This window comes from Petromyzon marinus, chromosome 55, assembly GCF_048934315.1.
Source record: "Petromyzon marinus isolate PM22_M1 ecotype Great Lakes invasive population chromosome 55, UKy_Petmar_22M1.pri1.0, whole genome shotgun sequence".
In the NCBI taxonomy this organism is placed as follows: domain Eukaryota; kingdom Metazoa; phylum Chordata; class Hyperoartia; order Petromyzontiformes; family Petromyzontidae; genus Petromyzon; species Petromyzon marinus.
In genome coordinates this window covers 8,110,853-8,136,218 of record NC_133721.1, presented here as the reverse complement: position 1 = coordinate 8,136,218, position 25,366 = coordinate 8,110,853, and the positions used below count along the sequence as shown (strand labels likewise).

General features: G+C 43.9%; 1 protein-coding gene across 9 annotated transcripts in view; it reads left to right on the top strand.

Moving 5' to 3' along the window:
* The window catches only part of LOC116954442 (sucrase-isomaltase, intestinal-like), a 382,301-nt gene that overhangs the window by 44,338 nt on the left and 312,597 nt on the right, over positions 1 to 25,366 (top strand). For 4 of the 9 annotated variants that reach the window (XM_032974950.2, XM_032974952.2, XM_076052312.1 and 1 more), the window contains one exon: positions 8,026 to 8,162. In XM_032974950.2, coding sequence (XP_032830841.2) covers positions 8,057 to 8,162 — 106 coding nt within the window. In that variant the 5' untranslated portion in view covers positions 8,026 to 8,056. Of the gene's footprint in view, positions 1 to 8,019; positions 8,163 to 25,366 lie in introns of all 9 variants that reach the window. The other 5 variants (XM_032974949.2, XM_076052315.1, XM_076052314.1 and 2 more) reach the window with 2 other exon arrangements.

The window sequence follows — 25,366 nt, the reverse complement described above, 5'->3', positions numbered from 1 at the left end:
CATTGAAATACCTAACTGATTAGCTTGTGACTGGCCACAGAAATGGCTATGTTAAAGTCAAAGCCTGCACATCCACAGAGGCACCTAGTACAAATCAAACAGGAGAATTTAGCATTGAAATAGCTGAGTGATTAATTGTATTTTGCGATGACCTTCAGACCGCAGCTCTTTCGCTGGCATTTACTCTTAATACCTCTCACACCACGGTTAATGGTATGGTTTACAACATGGAGTATAACAGCGCCTCGCAGCTGTCTCTCTCCCCCTCCTCCGTTCCGACCATGGATGAACTCGTCCGTCTGAACGGGGCTCGTAGCTATCCGTGGTGCTAAAGTTGAGGGTAAGAATCCACCCATTTTTTCGCCATATAGCATTGTGGTATATAACTACTTATTGTTGGTAGCTTAGCTGATTGGAGAATATATAGAGTTTATTGATAACATTGAGGTAGTTTATATTTTAGTTTTTATTGGTTTACTATATGGTATTCATTATATAGTGTAGTGTATACCCAGTTACTGTTAATAGCTCAGCTTATTTAAGAATATATTGAGTACATTTATTATATTGATGTAATTTAGACTTAGGTTTTTTCACATCGGTTTACTATATGATAGTCGAGCTGTTGCAGCCCCTTTGGCGTCCATGTACTAGGTGCCTCTGTAGATGTGCAGGCTTTGACTTTAACATAGCTATTTCTATGACCAGTCACAAGCTAATCCCTCAGTTATTTCAATGCTAAATTATTCTGTTTGATTTGTACTAGGTGCCTCTGTGGATGTGTAGGCTTTGACTTTAACATAGCCATTTCTGTGACCAGTCACAAGCTAATCAGTCAGCTATTTCAATGCTAAAATTCTCCTGTTTGATTTGTACTAGGTGCCTCTGTGGATGTGTAGGCTTTGACTTTAACATAGCCATTTCTGTGACCAGTCACAAGCTAATCACGCAGCTATTTCAATGCAAAATTATCCGAACCAAACATTAAACTAATTTTCAATGGTACAGTATATTTTTTAAGTAGTGGTATCCCAAACTTTCGCAGCAGCTTAAATTCCCTTTTCACACCATCAATATTTAAACTCCCCTCTCCCCCCCTCGCCGGTCTGCACATGTTCACCCCCTCTACACCGTTCATCATGCTAAGTCCGCCAATTAAATGCTATTTTTTATGCTAATTCATTTGTAAAGGCGCTTTGTTTCCTCTCACACAGCTTAAAGGTCGCGGTCTGAGCTTGGCTGTGTTCGCTCCAGCGCTGTCCTCCAGGCAGTCTCGCCCCTTCACCTGATGAAGGCCACTTGTGTAGTGGCCGAAACGTCGTGAGAATTTTATTGTGTTATTTTATTTTATTAATTTATTATTTTGTTCTCATTCTACGTGACTTTACCGAAAGAACCAAAGAAGATGAATCCTTGCGGTCACGAAAGCTTTAAATCGAAAAATGAAACCGCATCTTAAGTTACGGGGAAAGCCTACAGTATAAATAGGTGAGTTTTAAGACGGTGAATTTTTTAACTGAAACAGTCTCAGAATCCCTCATAGACCAAGCAAAGAATGCAATGGAGTTGCCCTTGGGTGCCTGTGCAGTTGCACCGCCTTCACACTCAATAAAAATTCCACCGGCTCATGCATACCTTCATCACATTAATGTCCAACTCTTCTCCGTTATACGTGTAGCTCTTTGCAAATGAGGCACTTATTTTAGAATGGTTTTGCAAATGTTCTGTGACAGAAATCAAAATATCGTTGAAGTAAATTACGATTCACCATTGGAGTTTAGTCTTTGGCACGGGTGTAGTTGCCACGTGGAACATTATGCTACAAATGTGATGTGATTTCTGTTGCTGACACTAAAAACTGTCGTTTCATGACAATTGAATTAAGCTGCACCGTACAAAATAAAATAAAAAGTGGTTTTGTTTCGAAACATTGCTCTGTGTGCGTATATACGCACATACATGTGGAAAGCAGTAGTGTAGCGGTTAGCACGCCACACTACGAACCCGGCGACCCGAGTTCGATTCCCGCTCATGGCCAGCACTAGTGATGATTATCTGAACCGGTCCTGGGTCTCCCCTAGGTCGACTCAGCGTCTAATTAGTACCGAGTGCAGTATGTAAACATTGCAACTGAGGAGACAAAGGGAGCCGGGGATCGTGTTGGCCGACCTTCATAGGTGCTCGCTTACAGCACTTGCCCCAACATTCTGTTAAGGCTATACGTGGGATCTGTGTATGTGTGTACACATCATTATAATAATATGTGTGTATGTGTGTACACATAACGGAATGCAAAATTATTATCGTCTGCAGTGAGTCGACTTTAGCACTGGGGAGAAATTGATGGTCAGGTGCGTGGGTATTGGCTACACCACACCCTTCTATGTTTATTGCTGATTTTGATTGGCACTAACTAACGTAACTTGGCCCCATTTTCCATTCTTTGTAAAATTAATGCTTTTATACCTTTTTTTACATATGCCATCCTTTTATCGCATTAATGATCTTTGGATTACATTTTTTTTACATGACATCTTAGAACATTAATAATTGAATACAATTAATTTACAATATAAAAAAACAAAGAAACATTCTGAGGGAAAATGTAATCTGATAGAATGTCTGAAACGTACATTATGGGTTTGCAGATAAATGTTTCGCTAAAAATATGCTTGTTCATATTCTTACAAGAACTGCAATTTGACCCGTAGCTGCCATCCAGCTGAGTTTTTAAAGGGTTTTTTTTCCCTTCAACCAATTATGGCATTTATCTGAAATGACAATTTAATTCGTAATTCTTTACCCTGGCATCATCTGTATTTGCAGTTTCATGGCCGATGCCACAGGCCAAACCAGGTCAAAACGGCATCGTCAACCGTTTATTGCAAAACTGCAGTGATTTAAAAAAAATAGTATTAACCCAATCACTCATGCGTTTAGTCAGTCACAATCAGGACAAATTGCCATTCCACTAAAATTCTCGAGGAGGTCGTGGAAATTCCACACTCGCATGGCAGCAGCCAGATTTTCCATAGAACGATTGCTGCTTCACCTTTCACCATCCTGCAATACAGCAATCCATGTAGCCTCTACTGTCCACACACAAGCTAATTTAATCGCTCCGTCTTTGTTGCCCAAACTCAGTACGAAATATGTAAAAAAAATTGCTTCCCTCATATTTTTTTGCGTGTGTCTCCTAATATTTAGAATTTATGGAGACCAAACTCCGCGCCCAACTTAAATTATCGAAATAGCACCGGAAGTCTCTCACTCTCGTCATGCATTATTCATTGACATGGCACTGGAAAGCATGCCAATTACATTTCACACACAAGTACGTTTATAGACTGCAGCAGCTTTTTTTTTCTAATTTATAGTTTGAATTTACGAAATTAAGTTGAACGTAAACTTATAGGATAGGTCAAAAAGTGTGTCGTTCCCAAAAGCGTATCTCATGAGCAGAATAAAAATGTATGCGTACTTATTATTTTGGCCAATCAATGCATTTCGGTGGGCAGTGATTGTGTTTTAAATTGAAGGGTGCTACACGTGATTAATTCCATATAATTACGGTTACAGTATAATTGGTGACACTGTAATGGTTATCACACTGGACTTGGGATCCAGAGGTCACCGGTTCCATCACCGCTGCAGCAGTTGAAGCGATGTAAAGGTTTAAAAATGTGTAAACCTACTCCTACCTCTGTCCGCCCAGCAGTGTTAAATGGTTACACCACAATTAGTTTAATCAGCAGGTCACGTGGGGTGAGAGAAGATATGGAATTACGTGGTTCGAGAGGATATGGAGCTGAGTGGATTTGCCAATGACTGGTGCCAGCAGTGTTAAGATCGGACGTAAATGACACTACTGGGCAGTGGGAGGCAATCGCCCTCCAGCAGTAATGGAGGGCAGAGGAGCGATGCTCATAACAACGAGCAGAGTGCCGGGTGGCTAATACACAGCAAGTTGGCACAGTAGAGGGCACAGGTAGTGCATCGGCCAGTCATCTCTGTCAGTCAACCCATGGCACCTGGGTCTGTTCTGTGACCTCCTGCCAGCGCACTTTCGACATTTCACGTGGCCTTAAAGGGCACATAGCCTGGCACAAAAGCCATGGTGACCTCACCGCCACTTAGTGGTGAATGGCGGTTGTTGTTGTTGCTGCACATGAAATCCTTCCCTGAGTTTCAGGTTTACTTGTTCAAGAAGGTCCTGCGTTGACTTAAAGCTTTCGTGAATGCAGGAATTCATATTCGTCATCTTCAAGAAGACGACCGCTTATGTTACGATCGAAACGTCGTAGTTTTTTTTGTTATTTTCTTTAAACCTACCGAAAGACCCAAGAATAAGGTCTTGCATTATATATCCAATTTCACTCTCTAAAAGTATTATGGATAGAGTTTTTGCTTGCATATGATTTTATATATTGAGAGGCACTTTTGTTATTTCTGGGTCACCCGAGGTGTCCGAGCGTTTGGTGTGGACGCATCAGCAGCGTGTATATTATCTGTATCAGTCAGACCAAAGGCCCAGAGGACTTTGAAGCCAGTAAACAGATATTATTTGCAGCTACGACATTACATAAGCCCCCAGTGCCCTTGAAAAGACTCCAAAACGAGATGCTGCTATACATTTCCACGTGATAAGCCACTTCGTTGAGCTATCATTTGTCGCCAGGTCGCTTCTGAAAAAAGTTATATAGCTCAGTGAGGCTTACCTGGTTAAAATGAATTTAAAAAAATGGATAGTAGTTTAATAGTAGTATGTATGCTGAACTTCTTTCACACCTTACATAGCCAACCGTACTAACCAGACAGAGCCTTGCGAACTGCTCAGCGTACTTGGTAAGCCGATGTTAAATAATACTCACCGGGAACTTTTCGGTTTGAGAGGGATGTCACCCCGTGCGGACACGTGATTGGATTGCCAGGCTGACATGTCACCGGGAATCACGAGGAGCGACCGTGTTTTTTTTTTTTATGGGCACGGTATTCCTCCCAAGCCATGGCCGCCACGGCTTCTCCCGAAACACGGCGGAGGAAATCACGTTAAGCGTGTCCCGGGCTATGAGGTGAAGAGAAAAAAAAAGGACCCCTGAGTTATCTGCACGGTCGTTATTAAACCGAGACACGTTTATGCGTCTGATTAGTGTTCATCATCATTCGTTGTTAATATATGCAAGCGCACACATAAATACGCACTCCAAGCTCGTGTCCTGCGATGTACGCAAAGAGGCACCCTATTTAGTCTAATGGACTCAAGGGGCAAATGAGGTTAATGAACGCCTATTAACACATGTACGTACCTGAACTTTGTAATCAGTTGAGAGAGCCCTTTGGGCCAACATATTCCTGCACAAGGGGACACCTGGGCACAAACAAAGGATGTAAAGGCTAAAGGAGCGGCCCTGCAATTTCCTGCTTACACGACTACTGGCAGATGGGGCCTCCGCTGGAGTGAGTTCGCACACTTTACCCCACGACACGCGACCTGCCGATCGACGAACTGCGACGTTCCCCTTTTACAATACCGGGTGGACAAAAGCCAAGGGGAATTTAAGAAACTTGCCCCATTGATTCAACAGCTGAGCTTAGGGGGATCCAACCGGCCGATCTATAGGTTGTGCGATTTCAGTGTGCTCACCGTCACATAATGGCAGCGTCCGAAATCTCGCGGAGAATGTATGGGACGAAATATATCGGTATAGAAAGAAAACCAAAAAAATGGGAAGAATAAATATGAAGACAAAGTTTCCAAACTAATTGTTAATAATCCTCAAAATGAAAAAATCACACACACCCCAAAAAAGATAAATCCCAGGGTGCCGAACATTTCTCACACATGATGAGCGATGACTCAGGGTACTGATAAAACACAAATCCCCCGCGAGGCATCCAGCTACCCACAACTATAAGTCAATGATTATTACATTTCGGATTACTTGTAATTGTTCTCAATACGAATCTCATAAAGATATTCACTATTTGCCTGTAAGTCATTTGATTCACGTGGAAGGGCTAGCACAGCTGTTTTGTCTCTCACACCGGACCAGGCAAACAATTGAAGGCAGGCTTGAACCAGGGGAGGCCTGATAGCGTTCCAGATGTGAATCGACCCACCAGTGATGTGAATGGCTGGGCATTTAACCTGTGTTGGTGGGATTTCAGCATAATGTGCGAACATTTATACCGCATTTGTATACTTATTTAAAAAATATTTTTTATAGTATTGTCCATATGTATATACACATTGATTCAGGATGAGTTTCAGATTTTTTTTTCTTCAGATATCAGTTATTTAGGCCCACGTTAAGATTTGACTCCAAATGTTTATAGTTTCTACGAAAATTAAAACATTTTTCGATTTTCATAATTAGCAAAAGTGACGTCACGTGTCATAAATATTACGTCGTGTGGCAGCACTATTAGCGGGGCAATCACGAAAGTGAAACCGTATCAGTGATTTCATTAATTGCATTTTCAAATCAAGCCAAACCAATTTCGGATCGTCTAAAATTTTACACCGAGACCCGATTTACATTTTTTTCCGCCATCGTTAAAAACTTCGGGGGCACATCTCCGACGTGGACACGTGCCTTTTTGAACACTCCATATGCATGAACACGTGTTATGCACAACACTTAATTTCAATGAGATCTCAATACCAACGAAGCAGTAAAAACGAGCAAACGTCGTTATGGATTCATGGGAAATTTTGAATTGAGGTGCAACTACAAACACAGCAGGCCATGGGCTGGATAAATGTGAAAACGCTCCACCAGGTGAGACCTAGTTTGCTTTCCTGCTGTGTAATTAGCTCACATGTGCCAGGAGCTACATATATGTATGTATGCGTAAGATACTCTTCTCATTTAATAAACACGATCTCTAGATGACTTTTTTTTTTTTAGGCCCAGCTTGGCCTAGATTTCAACAGTGTTGGTTTTGACCTAACATATTTAACTTCTAACATTTGTCTGATTGTGCTCACTGGTTGGCTCAATTATGAATTGAAGCCTATATATATACACGTGTAAAAATACATACTGTAGTAAAATAAAATAACTTCGGCCATTCTAAATTCAACGATGAACGAAAGCCTCTCCATGCCGTGGCGGCCATTGCTTTTTTCTTTCCTCACACGCTGGTCACATGTTGGTCAGGGGTGCCATGATGGCCAGATGTAAACTACCTCGTATGGTATACAGGAGGTCGTGGGTTCGATACCGACCCTGACACCTGCTGTATATTTGGTGTTTGCATGCTGTCCCCGTGGCCGCATGGATTTTTCTCCGTGTCCTCCGGTTTTCCCCTCCACATTTAGAATCAGTATGCGTTTAGAGTTTTCGGCTGCTATACATTTCCACGTGATAAGCCACTTCGTTGAGCTATTATTTGTGGTCAGGTGGCTTCTGAAGAAGAGCTAAATAGCTCAGTGGGCCTTACCTGGTGAAATAAAACAAAATATTTTCGATTTAAAGCTTTCGTGACTGCAATGATTCATCTTCTTTGGTTCTTTCGGTAAAGTCACGTAGAATTTATTATTTTATTCTCATTCTACGTGACTTTACCGAAAGAACCAAAGAAGATAAAACAAAATAGTTGAGATTTAGTTTCGTTCAGGTTGGCCACAGGGCTGGGAGAACCAGCACCAGTTCTGCTTTCACTTGCCACTGATGTGAGCCGATAGTTGAACTCGGTTCACTGGATTCAGATTGCAGCGCGTTAACCACTTTTACCACCAGTGGCTCTGCATGAACCACCGTGTTGAAGTAAATATTACATTTGAAGCCCACTGCACAGCGGTGCGTTGCCAAACACATTCAATGCATATGCGTCTGATCCATTGGGAAGAAAGACCGCGACAACTCTACTCCACAGGCCGTCATCGCCGATCCACGGATCTAGGACCATTCATTGCGAACGTCGGTGTCATCGCAGTGATGCGGGCGGACGGAAGTGCCTGTGCTGCTCTGTGACAACCCGCGCGTGCCGTGCGCCCCGCGCTCTGTTTGGCAGCAGCAGCAGCAGCAGCTGATCCTGCAGAGCCGTCACCATGGGGCGACGCTTCAGCGGCCTCGAGGTCATTCTCATCACGATCAGCGTCCTCTTCATGGTGGCCGCCGTGGCGCTCATCGTGGTGATGTTCGTTCAGCAGCCGGGTGAGGAACCGTGCGCTCGCGATGCCTACATACAGTGACGGAGAGCGTCGCCGTAGTGGCGCGGGACGTGAGGAGGTGTCTTTGGCTCGCTGCTCACCAGGCGTAATGGGACAGACCCAGGTGGTGCAGGTCGACTGACCGACATGACTGGCAGACGTGCCACCTGTGCTCCGACACTGATCCAGCTCACCGTGTGTTATACTCGCCCGGCACTCTGTACGTGCATTCGCACACATTGTACAGGGCATGGATTAAACACTTACAAGGCTTGTCATAAGGGGCCGTCCATAAATGACGTCACGCACCTATGGGGGGGGGGGTCAGACGTTTGTGACGATGTGTGACGAGGGGGGGGGGGTTGAGAAATGTGACGTCACATCAAAATGTGCAACTTTAAATAAATATATAATTGCTCGAACAACACTCCTACAACATCAGAGTGCAGCACAACATTAATACGCACTACAATGACAATAGTTTAAATCGATTTGAAGCATGTTTTTTTTTCAAAATGGAAATATGGTTTTTTGAGGGGGGGGCAGAGCTTTGTGACGTCATATTTGAGGGGGGGGGGGTCTGACTTTTTGTGACGCCGTGTCGCGGGCGGGGGGGGGGGTAAAAATTCGTCCAAAATCGCGTGACGTCATTTATGGACGGCCCCTAAGTGACACAAACTGTTCTCTTTGCTTCAGTATTCTTGCATAAAAAAATAACATTCCATTCGAAGCCTATTTGAACAAAAAAACTACGAATCTCAAATTTTATAACAAAGCAAACAGAACATGCCAATTCTGTTCACGTGACAACGCCTACTGGTTGGCTGTGTCGGGTGGTGGCGGGTTTTAACGACACATTTATATACTTACGCGATCTAACCCAACAAACCTCTATTATGGGTGATATTGATCGCGAAAGCCTCGGTGTTAAACTCACTTCTGAGTTGCCTTAATTTATGGTCGCCACCTATCACGTACGGAAACTGGGCCATATTATGGAAATATGAATAATTAACCAAACCTGGGAGAACAACAATACACATGCATTGTCTTTAGTGCAAGTAACAGACACTGGTACATTTTCACACACCAGGAATAACTTCCAGATGTCGAACGATGGCAGCTACGTCACAAAGACGACTGTCCTCTGTCCTCCAACACAGTGAGGCACTGCTGGGTCACGAGAGTTTCCGAATGGAAATGTCATCATCTCATAACCTGACACCAAGATTAACTGGAATATATTTGGGGGTGGTGGGGGGGATGCGGGGGGAAATAAAACGGATGGACAACTATTAGCTTCAGGCAGTATTGCTCACGAATTGACAGAACCATCGGAAGGTGATGTAACATAACCATCCCTGCAGTATTTTGAACAGCATAAGTTTTACTGTAGGTGTTATAACTTTCAATTTACATTTTTTATTCGGTGCAATTGTGAACAACAGCAATGTCCGACATTAGTACATCTAATCGGCATAATCATTGGTTAACTGCAGCTCAAAGACTCAGTCCTACAAGGCGTGTGTGTGGTGAAGTTAGGAGATGTCCATGTTGCCCTGCAAAGACAATTTGTCCCCTGGTAATTAAACTATGTATGTTTTTTTATTAAATAGTAAGGCTACAGTTGACGCAGTGGTTCAGGAGTCAGAGCTCTGAGATGGCACAGTTGAGATCCTGGGTTCGAGATCGGGTTTTAGTCCCACCTGTATACACTGGGTTCTCAGGGTTGTACAACAATCAACAATTTCAATTCAAAATGAAGGCTTTTGGGTTAGATCACACACAAATTAACGTGTGAATAATACAAAAAAGCGATCTAACCAAAACACCTTGTTTTCATGAATGACATTGGTCGGCAAAAAATCCGACGTGTTGAAATTGACGGACAGACAAGTCAGCCGAGTGGAAAAGGTGGGCAAGAGTGTGAGACAGTGAGCAGTGGAAGGTTGGTGATAACAATGGTGAGGTGAGCTAAACATGGGCCGAGCGAAAGGAGGGTGGAGCTTGTTGAGTAAGTGGGCTTGACATCGGTGCTGCATCGATGCACTTCCATGCTGCAATTGTGTCCTCTCGTTGACCCAACGTTATGGTAAACGTGCATTGACCCAAGGTTATGGCGAACGTGTGTTGACAAAAAAAATGTTACGTTGACCTCCCATTGACCCGAAGGGCGTGCCCGCTGGGCTACGGTCCCCCATGAGTCACGTCGCAGATAAGCGCGTCACTGCACGGCGAGTTGTTGCGCAAGCATTGTGCCTTGACAGCGGGACATCGCGCAAGGCTTGACCGTGGCTCGTGGATAACGATTGACAAGGCGTGCAAGAACGAGAGCGCTGTTGTGGCACCTCGAGCATAGCGGTAGCTGTCTCCCATTGTCCCTGGAATAACCAACGTGCTATACAAAAAAAAAAACACAACGCATTCGTCAAGAATACTGGAGCCCTTCTTCATAGCACTTATGTTTGCGGGCACTGCCCAATGTGGCCGATTGTATATATTTTGTTTGTTTCCGTAAAAGGCAGTGTCATTGACCATGTAACGTCTGCGCTCCTTGAACGGATGAAGAGCAAGGCTCCACAACGTCTCTTCTGAAGACCCCCAGTCGTGGCTAACAGACCCCGACATTGGCATTTAGCTCCTGAACACAAAACATATTGCCAAATGTAAGAGTAAAATATGCCCCTTGTAGAATAAAACCGAAATGACACGGTTTCACTTTGGAGATGTAAATGCCAGCATTGGTGCGAATTCTCGGTGCGTTAGATGCGGCACTGGTTGTGTAGACTTTTATATATCTATAAAGCTGTTTTCAAAGACTGACACATTTTAATTAAGATAACATCTATGGATACAGCATGCACAACCTCATTTTAATCAGAGGTACCATTAGGTATATTGAATAGGTTATTTTGGTCCTGCCAACCACAACAGCCGGGTACTTTACCATGCCATAAAGCGCCATTATCTGCATTTGAGCGAGTCTTCTAGATTTTTCTACCTTGACCAGAGTCTAAAATGCAAAAGTGTCAATGCAGGTTTATGCCCCACCCTCCAGTTTCAATAAAGCCAAACGTGGGAACAGTTTACCTGTCCAACAACAACAGCAACTGCCATTCGCCACCAAGAGGTGATGACATCACAACGGCACTTAAGGCCAGGCGATGTGCACTTTAAGGCCACGTGAAGTGCCCTCCAACCGTATTATACAGGGCGGAACTTCACGTCATCCACTTTTCTCATTCGACCCTCTGCTTTTGATGAACGTGATCATCTCAGGAGGTGTTTCACACACTCATATAAAGTGCGATATATATGTACCATATCTATTGTACCAGGTAAAGCACACTGCGCTGTATAGCTCTTTTTTCAGAGGCGACCTGGGGCCACCAATGGTAGCTCAACAAATTGGCGTCGCTTATCGCGTGGAAATGAGCAGCAGCCAGATACTCTAAATGCGTGATGTCGATTTTAAATGTGGTGGGAAAAACCGGAGGACTCGGAAAAAAATCCACGTGACCACGGGGAGGGAGAAAGACACACAAACTCCAAATATTCAGCGGGCATCATGATCGGGATCGAATCCACGACCTCCTGTATACCTAGCGAGGTAGTTAACGTCTCGCATGTGAGAAAAAAGGCGAATGACTGCCAGGGCATGGAGAGGCTTTTGTCCAATGGAAAATTTAGAATGGCTGAAGTTATTTTATTTGACTATGTATTTTTCCACGTATATATAGTCTGTATTTCATAATTGATGAAACCAGTGAGCGCAATTAGACACAATCTCAGAAGTTAAATATGTTGGGTCAAAACCAGCACTGCTACAAGCTAGGCCGAACTGGGCCTGGTAAAAAAAAAATAACCTGCCAGAAAGAGAGTGTGTTTATTAAATGAGCATGGAATATTACACATACAGGCGAGGTAGTTAACATGTTGCCACCGTGGCTCCCCTCATGCATGGGGTGGCCAGTAGAGCTGCTGAGTGGGGGGGGTTCAATGTAACAGCGATTTACAGCTAAGGAGAAGAGTCGCGAGGTGGGGTGGATGGGGGGGTGGAGGGAAAATGGGAACATTTGGTGGTGCAAGGCCCACCGGCCTGGTTGCCACAGGTATGTGTGTATGTAGGCATGTATGGGGAGCGGTGGTTTGGTGGTGAGCGCGATGCGCTACGAATCTGGTGACCCAAGATTGATTCCCGCTCACGGACGATCACTAGAACCGGTCCTGGCACTCCCCTAGGTAGACTCGGCCTCAAATTAGTACATGGGGCGGTGTGTAAACATCACCACGAGAGCGGTCTGGCGTGGTGCTGGCCACCCGTCCACTCGTGTGTTGTGCGGGCGTTCATAGGCGTTCGCGAACAGTATTTGCCCCAACAGTCTGTTAAAGCTATACTGGTGATCTTTGTCTTTGTATGTGTGTATGTATGTATGTTGAACTTCTTTCGTACCATATGTAGCCAAGCGTGCTAATCGGAGGTGCGGGGGAAGGACAACAATCGAAACAAAAAAAGCAGTTTTAAAGAAATGGGTTTTCAATCTAGATTCAAAAGTGCATAGCTTCAATGGCTTCGTAATTTTGAAAGGAAGAGCATTCCAGACGGCCGCGGAAGCGCATCTGAAAGCGCGCGATGCAGTGACCGTCTTTGTACGATGGCTAGGCAAAAGCCTGCTGCTGAAAGAATGACCTATGAAGTCAACGAGGTCTGCAGAAACAACATTCCCTCTACCTTCTCACTGCCAAATGACATGGTGATGCTGCTCTGGCAGGGGTGCACAGACACCAACAACAAAACAACTCAACGCAATCGTCGATAACACTGCCAACAAAAGAATGGCAAATTATAGGTAACGTTTCGGGCAATGGTCCTTCATCAGAGTACATACGTTATGTACTGTTTGTGCTTGTACACCACTGCCAATGCAGTATCAATTATGTATAGTCTGTTTAGATTTGAAGTTTTCGTGACTGCAGGGATCCATAGTCTTTGGTTCTTTCGGTAAAGTCACGTGGGTATCAAACAAAATAAATAAAATCACGACGTTTCGGGCGCGACACACGTGACGGGCACTAGTGACGGGCACTTGTGTTGCGCCCGAAACGGCGTGTTCTCTTATAACGTGGTAGTTGCGTACCTGAAGAACACAGCATTATGAAAAAAAAATCGCGTTATAATAAATAAATAATATTATATAGGCGACAGCACAGTGGGCGATAATACGTGAGATGCACACGCAGGCTGAACAAAGGCTGAGGTGTGTGTCTAGCGTCTAGAAGCATCCAGCGGCATCTCGCCTTGTGCGATGATGCTACATCAAGGTGGCTGTACAACCGGTTCTGTTCACTCAATCGCGTTATTTTCAATTCGAATTCGCGTTATAGGAAAAATGCGTTCCCTAATAGATTCAACATGACGTTATATCCAACGCTATGGTGAGGGGCCACTTCCTGGAACCTCACCTATATTATACGTTTCCAGACGAATGTGTTGATTTCTTTTGCTATTTTTCTGACAAATAATCAAAGAGTTATCCTTCTATCACGTGCCACAGGGTATGGTGGCCTTGACCCTTGCAGCAGGATTCTCATTGTAGAGTACAATATCTTGAAGTTATGTCCCTCTGCAAGTACAGGAGTTATGGGGATGATATTAGTGATCATTGTTGCTTCCTTTAGATGGATGAGAAACTGGCACAATCTGGGGTGTGCGCTTATATACAATGGTGACTAGTTATTATATTTTGTGCGACATTGCGCATCCAATTTTTTGGGAATATTTTACGTGGGTCCTATTATATTCTGTTGCCTGACAGCTTAAGATGAGTGCTGTTTATTGTAAGGAAAACAATAGCTGGCTAACATATCATATTTTATGATAATCTACTATTACCTTGAGTTTAAATACATGCATCTTAAACCACTGCATCATTATATGTAATAGTATTGGTTTTCTTGCAGTTTTGTGTATTTTTCACGGCAAATTGTATTTTCTAATTATATTTGATTATATACTTCCAACAAATGATCGACAATTAAATAAAACAATCTCTAAAGAAAATTGTATTAAAATTTTCTCATTATGTGCCTGGGCCTTTAAATAAAACTCACCATACGGACGTCTGAGCACGGAGACATTTAAATGCATTGGGCACCGTGCTCCAGTAATATTTTAATTCCTGATGTTCCGTAATAGCAATCGTGCATTGAAGCCATTAGATAACAGCATCGGACCGCAATTTAACAGAAATTTAAACGCCGCACTGTGCTATTATTAAATATGACTTAGAAGTTGTATATAGCGGCGGATAAATCAAGGCTTCGCTCTGGCAATCCAATTAATGCAGCAAATGACTTGTTTCTTAACCCGCCCGTCAATAAATACGTTAGCGCGCCAATATGATGCAATTGCCTAGTGATTTTATGAGTGCCCCCCCCCTCCTTTATGTGGGCTTGCAATCTGGAGCTATTTGGCAGTTTGATTTTTTGACAGTTTGGAGTCTGAATTAAAAAAAAATCGCGCCGAGCTGCGACGCTAAATAAAAGTCTCCTTGAAATCTCTGCCGCGCCCGCGCTGTAAAAGTCCCCTGGCACGGGCAGAGGTAACGCGAGCTGGCGATGGCTGCTGCCAGAACGGTTAATAAACCGATGCGTCATAAAAGAAATCACCCTCTGCGTCTGTGCGTGGTGACACGGCGATTTTTCATCGTTTCGCGTATGTTTATATATTTTTGTAATTATTTTGGCACGAGTCCAAGTTACCTGCAATGGAATTACTTCCTTATTAAGACTTATTAAGGGATTAAAAGCCGGGTCCTCTAATTATTTTGTATGGATTTATGAGCCCTTGCGTTGCAAAGCTGTGGATTACGGCGTTGCATTAGCACCACCCCTGAATGCTATCGAGCCTATGGATTCGTGTAATGTGGCAGGAATCTTAACAAAAAAAAAAGGCTGGGAATTAGTTGGCATCTGAAATATGAAAATTAATTCAGCCATTTATTTATTTATTTGCAATACTTATTTACTTTGACGTTTTTAATGGTAACTTTTTTGATTAAAATATGTTTTACGAGTTTAATTTTCCACTTCGCACCAATTTCTAGCTGCGCGGTGACCCCAGCGTGTACATTATTATTATTATATTTTGTTGTTAGAAATGAATAAAATCACAGTGGCTGGGTGGCTAACCCAATGTTATTACACTGCCCGTGGCTAATATACAAAGATGGGGTAAGTGTCTTTGCAGCTGGAGAGATCGGTGGGCGGTGTGGTTAATGTCCGAGGTGTTTTTGTCACGCACTCAAAAAATGGAACCAGATCGTTTCAGCATTTTGCGCATCGAAAAAAATGCCGACGGTCTCATCTTTCAACACGTTCTTAAATTCTTTATTTGGACATCATGAATGTCGGTGTCTTGTTTTATTCCACTTTTTTTTAATGTTTATAGCTAAAGGGATTAATCTTTCACGCCGTTAACGCCTAATTGTGTCTACCTACACGATGGTCTTAGTTATGTCTTCTTTTCATTTTTGTCTGTGTTGTAAAATTGAACTACACTTTCAATTTCATTTCTTTAGGTCAACCTTGTTTTATTTTAAATGCGATCTTTTATATTTTTTTCTGCGAAGCGTTGGTCGTGTAATATGTTTTATGTTACATTTCATTAAAATGTTATGTTGCTTCCATGAATGCTGTAAATTACAAATACATTTGTACTTGACTAACCCAGGTTTTCGCTTCGTAAATATATTTTAGGGCTTGATTCATGTAGACCGGTGTTTCTCAAAGTTTTTAGCCTGCGGACAACTCTGCCAATGCAAACATTTATCTGGCATGCATTAAATTTCTCTCTCTAAATGCCAGTAATACAACAAGATTCATATTACCGAAACATATTTATTGTTACTCAGCTATATGATGTTTTATTTATGGGTGGGGGGGGGGGGGGCATTTAGATCTTTGACGTAGCAGTTTAATCAGGGTAACTTACCTCAACTTTATATATGTTTTAATATCATGAGTAAAACATTCGTTAATGTACGCAACAAAAGGTATAAACGTTGTCATTATTTCCGGATCAAGCTGTGTCGTGGGGGCCGCACTCTCAGAGCCACCGCTCAAGAGGTTCGCGATGTCACTCCGCCTCGTCGTTCCGGCAGAATACTCGACATTTTGGCAACAAAAAGTGCCCGTTTTCACAATTTACAATTCACGTGGATGCTGGTCTTATCGCACCTCCGATTAGCACAGTTGGCCACGTACGGTGCGAAAGAAGTTCAACATGCAAACATACGTCGTCACTGGCAGGTTCATTCAGTTGCCGGTCCTCTTTGTGCCACATCAGCCCATCTCAATTCTGACCTGGGCTGTGCCTATTTAGCCAAAGAGAATATGCTTGGACATGCAGTCACTGCTTATGTGGGCTATCTGACCCAGCCAATGCGGTTTGTTTTGTCCTGCCTAACGAGCCCCCTCATGGGAATATGTATAGATCTTTAAATATTTAAAAGCGACTCTTACAATCCAGATTATTTTTTTTTTACCCAGGATGAATCGTAGGCAGGCACGCCAGCCTGAATATTTCAAGTTTGCGCGGGTGTTCTATTAAGGGGGTCCACATTTCCGATGTGTAGAGAATAAATGGAATGATTGTGGGTGAGAAGACCTGCGGTGGTGGGATGTTAACTCCCTCGCCTGGTATGCAAGAGGTTGTGGGGTCTATTTTGACCCTGACGCCTACATATTTTGAGTTTGCATATTTATCCCCGTGATCACGTGGATTTTTCTCCAGGTCCTGCCATTTTTCACTCCAAATTTAAAAACACGCGTTGAGGTTATTTGTCTGTTATAAATTTCCAAATTATAAGCCACTTCATTGGGCTATCATTTGTGACCAGGTTGCTTATGAAAAAGAGCTATACAGTTCAGTGGGCCTTACCTGGTAAACTAAAATTTAAAAAGTTGTATGATATGTCTATTACATCCATGACAATGGATGGCATTTGCGAATATGTTCTTGGCTGGCTATGTAAACCCGATAGACCCTTTTAAATGTTGCTTTTTCCATGCAACAGAAGAAGATGACAATGTATAGTTTGTAACATTGTTATGGATACACGCACCAAATAATGGGATAGCATTTTTCGTTTTAAAGCTTTCGTGACTGCAGGGATTCATATTCTTGGTTCTTTTGGTAAAGCCACTTAGAAAGGAAATAATAAAATAATACAAAAAATACAATAAAATAATAATACAAATAAAACAATGTATTGTTTTATTTGTATTATAATTTTATTATTTCCCTTCCACGTGACTTTACAGAAAGAACCAAGAATATAATGGGATTGCAGTTAAAAAATGTCAAACTAACGTTAAACTTAGTTTAAGAGTAAAAAAAAACTAGAATGTGGATGTGATTCATGGTCTGCTATGAATACATTTAATATGCTATTCTCCACATCAACAAAAGACTCCCTCCGCCCCGACTTTTCGTTTCGTCCTGTCACCCCATGCTGCTGTGGCATAACGGTTAGCGTGCTGGCCTTGCCACCCAGAGGTTGCCTTTTTCATTCTCCCCGGCGTGGCAATTGAAACGATTGTGCAAAGTTTCTTAAATAACCCCTACCCCCCACCAGCTCTGTCCAACGAGCGGTGTAAAATAAGAAAACGACAGTTGGTTGACCCCACGGGGGTCACGCGCGGTGGTGGTTTATTCCTCCAGCGAGTTGCTCGATCGCCCGAGCCATGCGAGGGGCCATCCTCGGTGGGCTGCGTGCACTCCTCGTAGGCCTCCGCTGGACGCAGTTAGCGGAGAGTCATCGCGATATACGGCGATTTGTTTGTTTTGTTTAGCGCCTCAGCTGTAGTTTGGGTTGTCACGAATGCCTCAGCGGTTTAGGTTTGGCTGAACAGAGACCCTTCCCTGTCTAAAATTCTGTTCAACGAGGCTCCGCTGACCTGTGGTGGGGTAAAGTGTGAGTATTCCCAAACAGTTTAGAGCTCGCTATGGTGGAGCCTGTTGTATATGTGGGTTATGCAAATTTGCGATATATCCAACATGCCCCTTCTGCCAGCAGTGGCATGAGCAGGCAATTGCATGGCTGCACCTCTAACTTTAGGTAACATCTGAGATGGCACATCAACCCCAGGCTACTCCAACTCCCCCACCTCCCATGCCCATTCCCTATTTCTGTTATTATTATCATTTTTAAAATCATGGTCATGCACTTATAAACCGCTTGTGTCTGCAGTGTGTCCGTGAACCACTTACAAAAATGCACAATTTGAACACAATCCATTCTTAAATGCACAATTCGATATGTGCATGAGTCGTGAGAAAATAATTTACTTTAATCGACGAAAATCTACATGGCGAGTAGTACCGGTGTCTGTGTTTCTGGTGACATGGTTTTACAGATCAGCTGCTTAGAAAAGATAGCCCAGAGACCTGGCCTTTGCATAATTTAGTCCAGAGCTCGGCATGATCCCAACATCAATCATTTGCCCAGTAAAGCCTCACCGAATAACAATACTTTTTTTCAGGTTATCTTATCTCATATTTATCTAGCGCCTTTATCCAAGGCGCTTTACCCGGGTTATACGTGGTACAATGAGGTTAGTTAAAGTCGATATGGTTGATAGGGATGGGTATGGGGAGGGAGGTTAGTTGAAAAGGGGAATTACGGGGATACCTAGGGATGGAGGGAAAAATGGGCCAGGGAGAAGACGTTGGTGTCTTTAAGGAAGGAGCGGAAACTCGACAGGGAGGGGAAGTTTTGTTTGCAGTGGAAGGGGATGAGTCGGGAAGAGGAGCGGAGACGGTGGTTGTGCACGAGGAGAGGGGCAACGGTGAGGCGTAGTGGGCGAGATTGAGAGCGTAGCAGGCGGGAGGGGACATAATAGCGGACGAGAGAAGCGAGGTATGGTGGGGCAAGGCCATGGAGAGATTTAAATGCCAGCGTAAGGAGCTTGAACAGACACCGGTAATAGATAGGGAGCCAATGCATTTCCTTAAGAAGGGCGGAGGTGTAGGAGCAGTGTGGCAGGTTGTAAATAAAGCGTGTAGACGCATTTTGGATTGGTTGCAGTGGACTGAATGCATAGGCTGGGAGACCCGAGTGGGAGGGAGTTGCAATAGTCTAACCGAGGGAAGATTAGTGAGTGTATTAGTAGTTTGGCGGCAGGCTGAGTGATGAGAGGGTGTATTTTGCGAATGTTAATAAGGTGGAATCGACGGTTGCGGGTGATGGCAGAGATGCGAGAGCGAAAAGGACACCGAGGTTGTGGGTGGAAGGGACAGGGGATGAGTGAGACGGGTGGGAAGGTGATGGTGGGCGTGGGTGGAGGGGAAAGAGCAACCAAGGTTCTAGAGGGGGTGATGGCAAGGAGGTGGAGTGACATCCACGACTGAAGGGTCGGTTAGGCAGGCTGTAGCACGAGAAGAGAGGTCCGGAGTGAATGCGGAGGAAAGGGAAGAATATTTGGATGTCGTCGGCGAAGAAGTGGTGGGAGCTGTTAAAGGAGGGGCTTTGGGCTTCGGGAGAGGAGATGTAGAGAGAGAAGGGGTCCAGGATAGAGACTTAAGGAACACCCACTGTGACGGAGGAAGGAGGGATGCAGGAGTGTTTGAAGGAGACCGAGGATGAGCGTGAAGACAGCTGTGATTGGAGCCAGTGCCCGATTAAGCTAGTGCGGGGCCTGTAGCATGATGTTATAAAGGGGCTCTATATAAAAACACGTCATTATTAAAACACAAATGTTTAACTGGCATAGTAAAGTGTGTGTATGTTTTCATTTGCTATACAGCCAGATAATACGACAAATCGCTAACCTTAAACACCCAGTCGTTACTAAAAGTTGAAGGCGGTATAGTACTATAGTAATAGAGCAAGTGCAGAATCACTGAACCGGAATTGATAGCTTTAAAACATTTAGCGCAGGGCCTTTTAAAGTGCGGGGCCCGTAATATATGTACAGTAGCTACTTTTGCTACTAGGATAATCCCGCACTGAGTGAAGCCAGGATACAGCAGTGCCGGAAATGCCCGGATCAGAGAGAGTCGAGAGAAGGGTGGGATGATGGACAGTGTCCAAAACCGAGGAGAACGAGGAGTAAGGAGAGAGTTGGTCACGTGGTTCTGGATGGTAATTAGGGCGGTTTCTGTGGAGTGCAGCGGCCGACAACCAGACTGATGGGAGTGGGTAAGGGGAGTTGGTGTAGGTGACGTTGGTGAGGCGGCGGAGTCGACAAGACGCTCGAGAACTTTGGAGCGGAAGGGAAGCAGGGAGATGGGACGGTAGCTGGATAAGTTAGGCACCTGCATTGGAATGTTTGGCCAATTAAATAGTTTTATTTTACGTGGGAGGACTTCGAAGTACATTGAGAAACCCCACACACATACACCGGGGGTAACACTCAAATATGCACCTACGTATGTTGAACTTCTTTTTTGCACCGTACGTAGCCAACCGTGATAATTAATCAGAGGTGCAGGGGAAAGGACAACAATATTTGCACAGCCACCTTCGTAGCAGCAACAAGCCTGCAACCAACCTGGTATTCCGAGGCAGTCTCCTATACCCAAGTGCTATCTCAGATGAGACATCCCAGAGGCATGAGTTCGGGATGACTTGGCACGCAGATAAAAAAAAACGGCCCGAATACCTCGGCTATGGACGGTGCAAGCCTCGTGCGAGATAGCTCAGTGACGTCTGCCGACTTGGGGCTATCCGCTGTCTGCACGCCTGCAGCACCATCATCAGTATTCCGTCGGCTTGCGCAGCGCCCCTCTTAAAGCATTAACCCTCGCAAAGCAACTCGCTCCGTTTGCCAGCTCAACAAAAAAAAAATAGACGCCAATAGTGTAAAACAACAGCAAAAACCCACCTTCGTAAATTAATTCGCCCACAAAGCTGTATTGGCACGTGCCACAAAGAAAGGTGAAAACCTTTTGTTAAAAGAAAAAAACTGAAACGAGGTTGTCTGAATAAAGAGTTGTTTGGTTGTTGTTGTTGGTTGCGTTAGATTAGGGCTTAAGAGTGATCATCCTGCCTTGGATGCGTTTGACACCCATAGGTTCTCTCGCAGTATCACGCCGATGAATATTCAAAGGGGGCTTCCGTCTTCGAGCCAAACCGCCTCTCGTTGTTTGCGGAACTTCGGCGGGCACATTCGGTGCCTGTTCTGTGGCCTTGTTGTTTTCAGTTGAGTCTCGGACGTGCAATCCCATTGCTTGAGCTTCGTTGTTGTTGCTGTTGAAAGGTGAAAAGGCGCAGCCCAGCAATTTATTGTTCATGCCACTTGCTGCGAGTTTAGTCGAGAGAGCTCCAGACAGCCCACTCTTTATAGGGTATTGGGGCCACTCTTCGATGCTAGCCAGACATCTTTTTTTTATAGCACGGCCGCACCTATTAGCACAGTTGGCTACGTACGGTGCGAAAGAAGTTCAACATACATACATCTTAGAAGAGGTGGGTGCGCCCACACTTTACCCAACCGCACACGACCTTCCGATAAACTTGCTGTGGCATACTCATTTATATTGTTGGGTGGACGGAAGCAGGGAGAATTTAAGATACTTGCCAATTATATTATTGCCACGCCGGAAGATTGAATCGAAACCGGTTACCTCTGGATTGCGAGTCCAGTGCGCAGACCATCAGGTCACCACACCTCCGATTAGCACGGTTGGTCTACGTACGGAGCGAAAGAAGTTCAACGTACACACACACATAACAAACACACCCACTGCAGGATCCCATTGTTGTTGTGATTCTAACATTATTTGAGTCTTCTTATATTGTAGATTACATTCCTGCCATTCGTTTTTTCTTCCCCAATTATTTATTTTAATTTTATATTCTTAAGCATTGCTTGTTTGTTGGATTTTCCAATTGTGTGACATTGACCTTGGAATATTGCGGTATTGATTAATAAATCACAGCAATCTGTATTCCTGTGTGTTTGAGATGAGGCGCAGTGGTTTAAATACTTATTTATGCTCCTGGTGACCCAGTTTACATTATCTGCGGTTCACAACAGTAGCAAGCAGTGGCGTCTATTTTTCTGCTGTGCCTTTCCTAAGGTCAACTCAGCCTTTAAGAGTACCTGGTGTGGTATCTAAACGTCAGCACCGGGTGGCTACGTATGGTGGTGCTGTCCACACCAACCACGAATTTGTCACGCTATACTTAATAGGTACTCACGAATAATAGTTTGCCGCATAGGCTGTAAAAGGCTAAAAGGGAGATATTTATATTTTGCGATTCTGATTTTTCATTAAATAAAAAATATTGTCTTTCTGCTAAACATATTCACAATTTGCTATTGGTGTCTTGTCGCAAGACAAATAATCTATTTGCATCTCTCGCAGAGCAGTGCAGCACTGTGTAGGAGACCAGTTTGAGGAAGGATACTTTATAATGTCCTACCACAGAGAAAATAAATGTTCAACGCGTGCCCATCAAACCAATCGCTTTTTTTTCTGGAATTTTGCCAAATTAAATGAAAGATGAAATGTAGGAATCATCAAAAGTCATTGTGATATTTGGCATTCGAACCATTCTTGTAACACAGGGCTGTTCTGATAGTGCTGTGTTTCGGAGGCACAGTCTGCAGTAGTTTGACTGTACGTCACAATTCTAGTCTAATTGATATGTGGGTACATTTTCAAAATTCTGCACATTTGGGTCATGTCACCGGCACACGTGGCCTACACCTTTACAAACAACCTAAGGATACCTTTGACTTCCACTGTGAAGCAATATGTATAGAATTAATGGTTAATAACAGCCACATTACTAAGTAGAGCTGCCATGGGCATTCGAACCACCATGGATGTTGAACTTCTTCCGCACCGTACGTAGCCAACCGTGCTGATTGGAGGTGCGGTGCATGTTTGTTGAGCTTCTTTCATACCACCGTACGTAGCCAACTCTGCTAATCGGGGGTGCGGGAGAAAGACGATAAACTAACACACAACAATCAGTTCTAAAGGAGTGGGTTTTTAAACTAGATTTGAAAGTACATTGTTCCCACTGGCTTCCTAATGACCTCTGTAGCAAGCGGCGAACGCTCTACCGATGGACACTGTGCCCGATTCAAACTCGGCTTTTCAGCAGTAGCGGATCAGCGGCTCCGACCCCTGAGTCGCAGGAGCACATCGTCAATTTTAAATTTAATTCTGATCAATTACCCGGTTTCAATGGTCCACGGGAGACAATACTGCTGATATTTTAACAGACACCCTGAAAATCAGCAAATATAACAAAGCTGTAAATATAAAAGTTTGGAACGAGCCCGACGTGAAATATTTTACTCGTTAAAAAGGTCCTCGGCGCACAACCTTTATTAGCAGTTTTAAATAACGCAACTCTTGTACGGAGCAATAAAATACATATAAGCAGCTAAATTACAAATCAATGTGCAAAACGTACAGAAGAAAATAAATTGCAGTGCCCTATACAGTAATTTAAATTTGAAAATCTATATCGTGCCTCTCACTAAGCAGGGCTTTATTTTATTATTGACAAACCGTATTGACAAACAGGTGCAGGCATGAGCTGTGGACGGATCCTTCGACGAACCATATGGGACATTAATCTCGGCACAATATCCGGACACATCGTTATTCCCTTTTGTCCTTCTCCACTTTCACATGAACTCCCTGTATTTAGGAGGCGGGTGTTGCCGTGCTGCGAAGATCAGCACTGCTGAACTTGCAATACAAGGATCGCCCCGGCTTTCATTTTGATCTCCCGGCGCGGCGGTTGAAACTTGAAACAGTGGTGCAGGTTCATTTTAAATCCTCCCCACCTGCCCGTCTCTGTCCACCTAGAATGAAACAAAAAAAAAACTAACTGGTCCTCCACGGTTCGTTGAAGTGTTTTAAAGAGAAAATACACCGCGTGAGATCTCCCCTCCTGTGTATTGTCCACAGCCTCTTGTCGAGGTGGACCGCTATGCAGCTGATGTCTGCTGGCTCAGTCGCCCTTGAAAAAAACAGCTTCATGGCTCAGTGGGCTTTACTGGGGAAATAAACTTCTAAGTCTGTCGCAGCCATACTCATACGGTACTTGTAAGTCCTTCGCACTCCGTTCTCGCTATGAAGCCATTTGACAACTGTGCAACATCAAGCACACTTCAATAGCTCCGTTGAGATAGATTATTAATTGCGGTTAATTCGAGGTAGTAAGAGACGAAATTGCCGTTGAAGTTATGAGTTGCATATGAAAAAAAACAGTTTTCGACGTTGCATAACATAAAATAATATCGTGGCCCGTGTAATTGTATGCGATTGCATTTTTATTAATTGTAACACATGATGGGGGGTTTGCCATGTTGTAACGGTCAGTAGAACTGGACTTGCAACCCAGAGATTGGCGGTTCGATTCGTTACCCCGGCCACAATGGAGCAAGTTTCATAAATTCGCCCCTCCCCCACCGCCTCCTGTCCACCCAGCCGTATCTAAAAGAGAAACAGGTAGAGCTTGTGGTTAGTCGATCGCAATAATGCCCACCTCCCCCGAAGAAACTGGCAAGCGTGGAAGAGTAGACCATATATACCCCAATACTCTTTGGGGTTTTTTTCGGTAAAGTCACGTAGGTAAAAAAATAAAATAAAAATAAATGGAAACTAAATTAAATCACGACGTTTCGGGCGCAACACAAGCGTCCTTCTTCAGGCGGGGGCAACGTAGCGAAAGCACAAACGACTAAGTGTGTCTCAGAGATGGCTGTGACAAGAGACACACTTTATGCGTTTGTGCTTTCGCTACGTTGTCCCCACCTGAAGAAGGATGCTTGTGTTGCGCCCGAAACGTCGTGATTTAATTCAGTTTTCATTTATTTTATTGTTTACCTACGTGACTTTACCGAAAAAAAAACAAGAGTATGAATCCTTGCAGTCACGAAAGCTTCAAATCTAGAATCATATATAACCCCCCCCCACTCCCTCCCCGAGTGGGAAGGGCCCTTGTTACCAGCAGTGGCGTGAGCGAGAAAAGTCCTCGAGAATGTAATGTTATAAGGAGAGCGCGCAACTCAAAATATAAATAGACAGCTCTTGTGGACACGCATCTCGCACTGTGCTCATTGTGTTCCACATTAGGGTGAAACTTTAGCGGGCGAAGGGTGCCGGCCGCGCTGTAATGATTCGCTGATTTGACCTTGGAAAGCCCCAGTAGAATTTCCCCCCCCCCCCCCTCT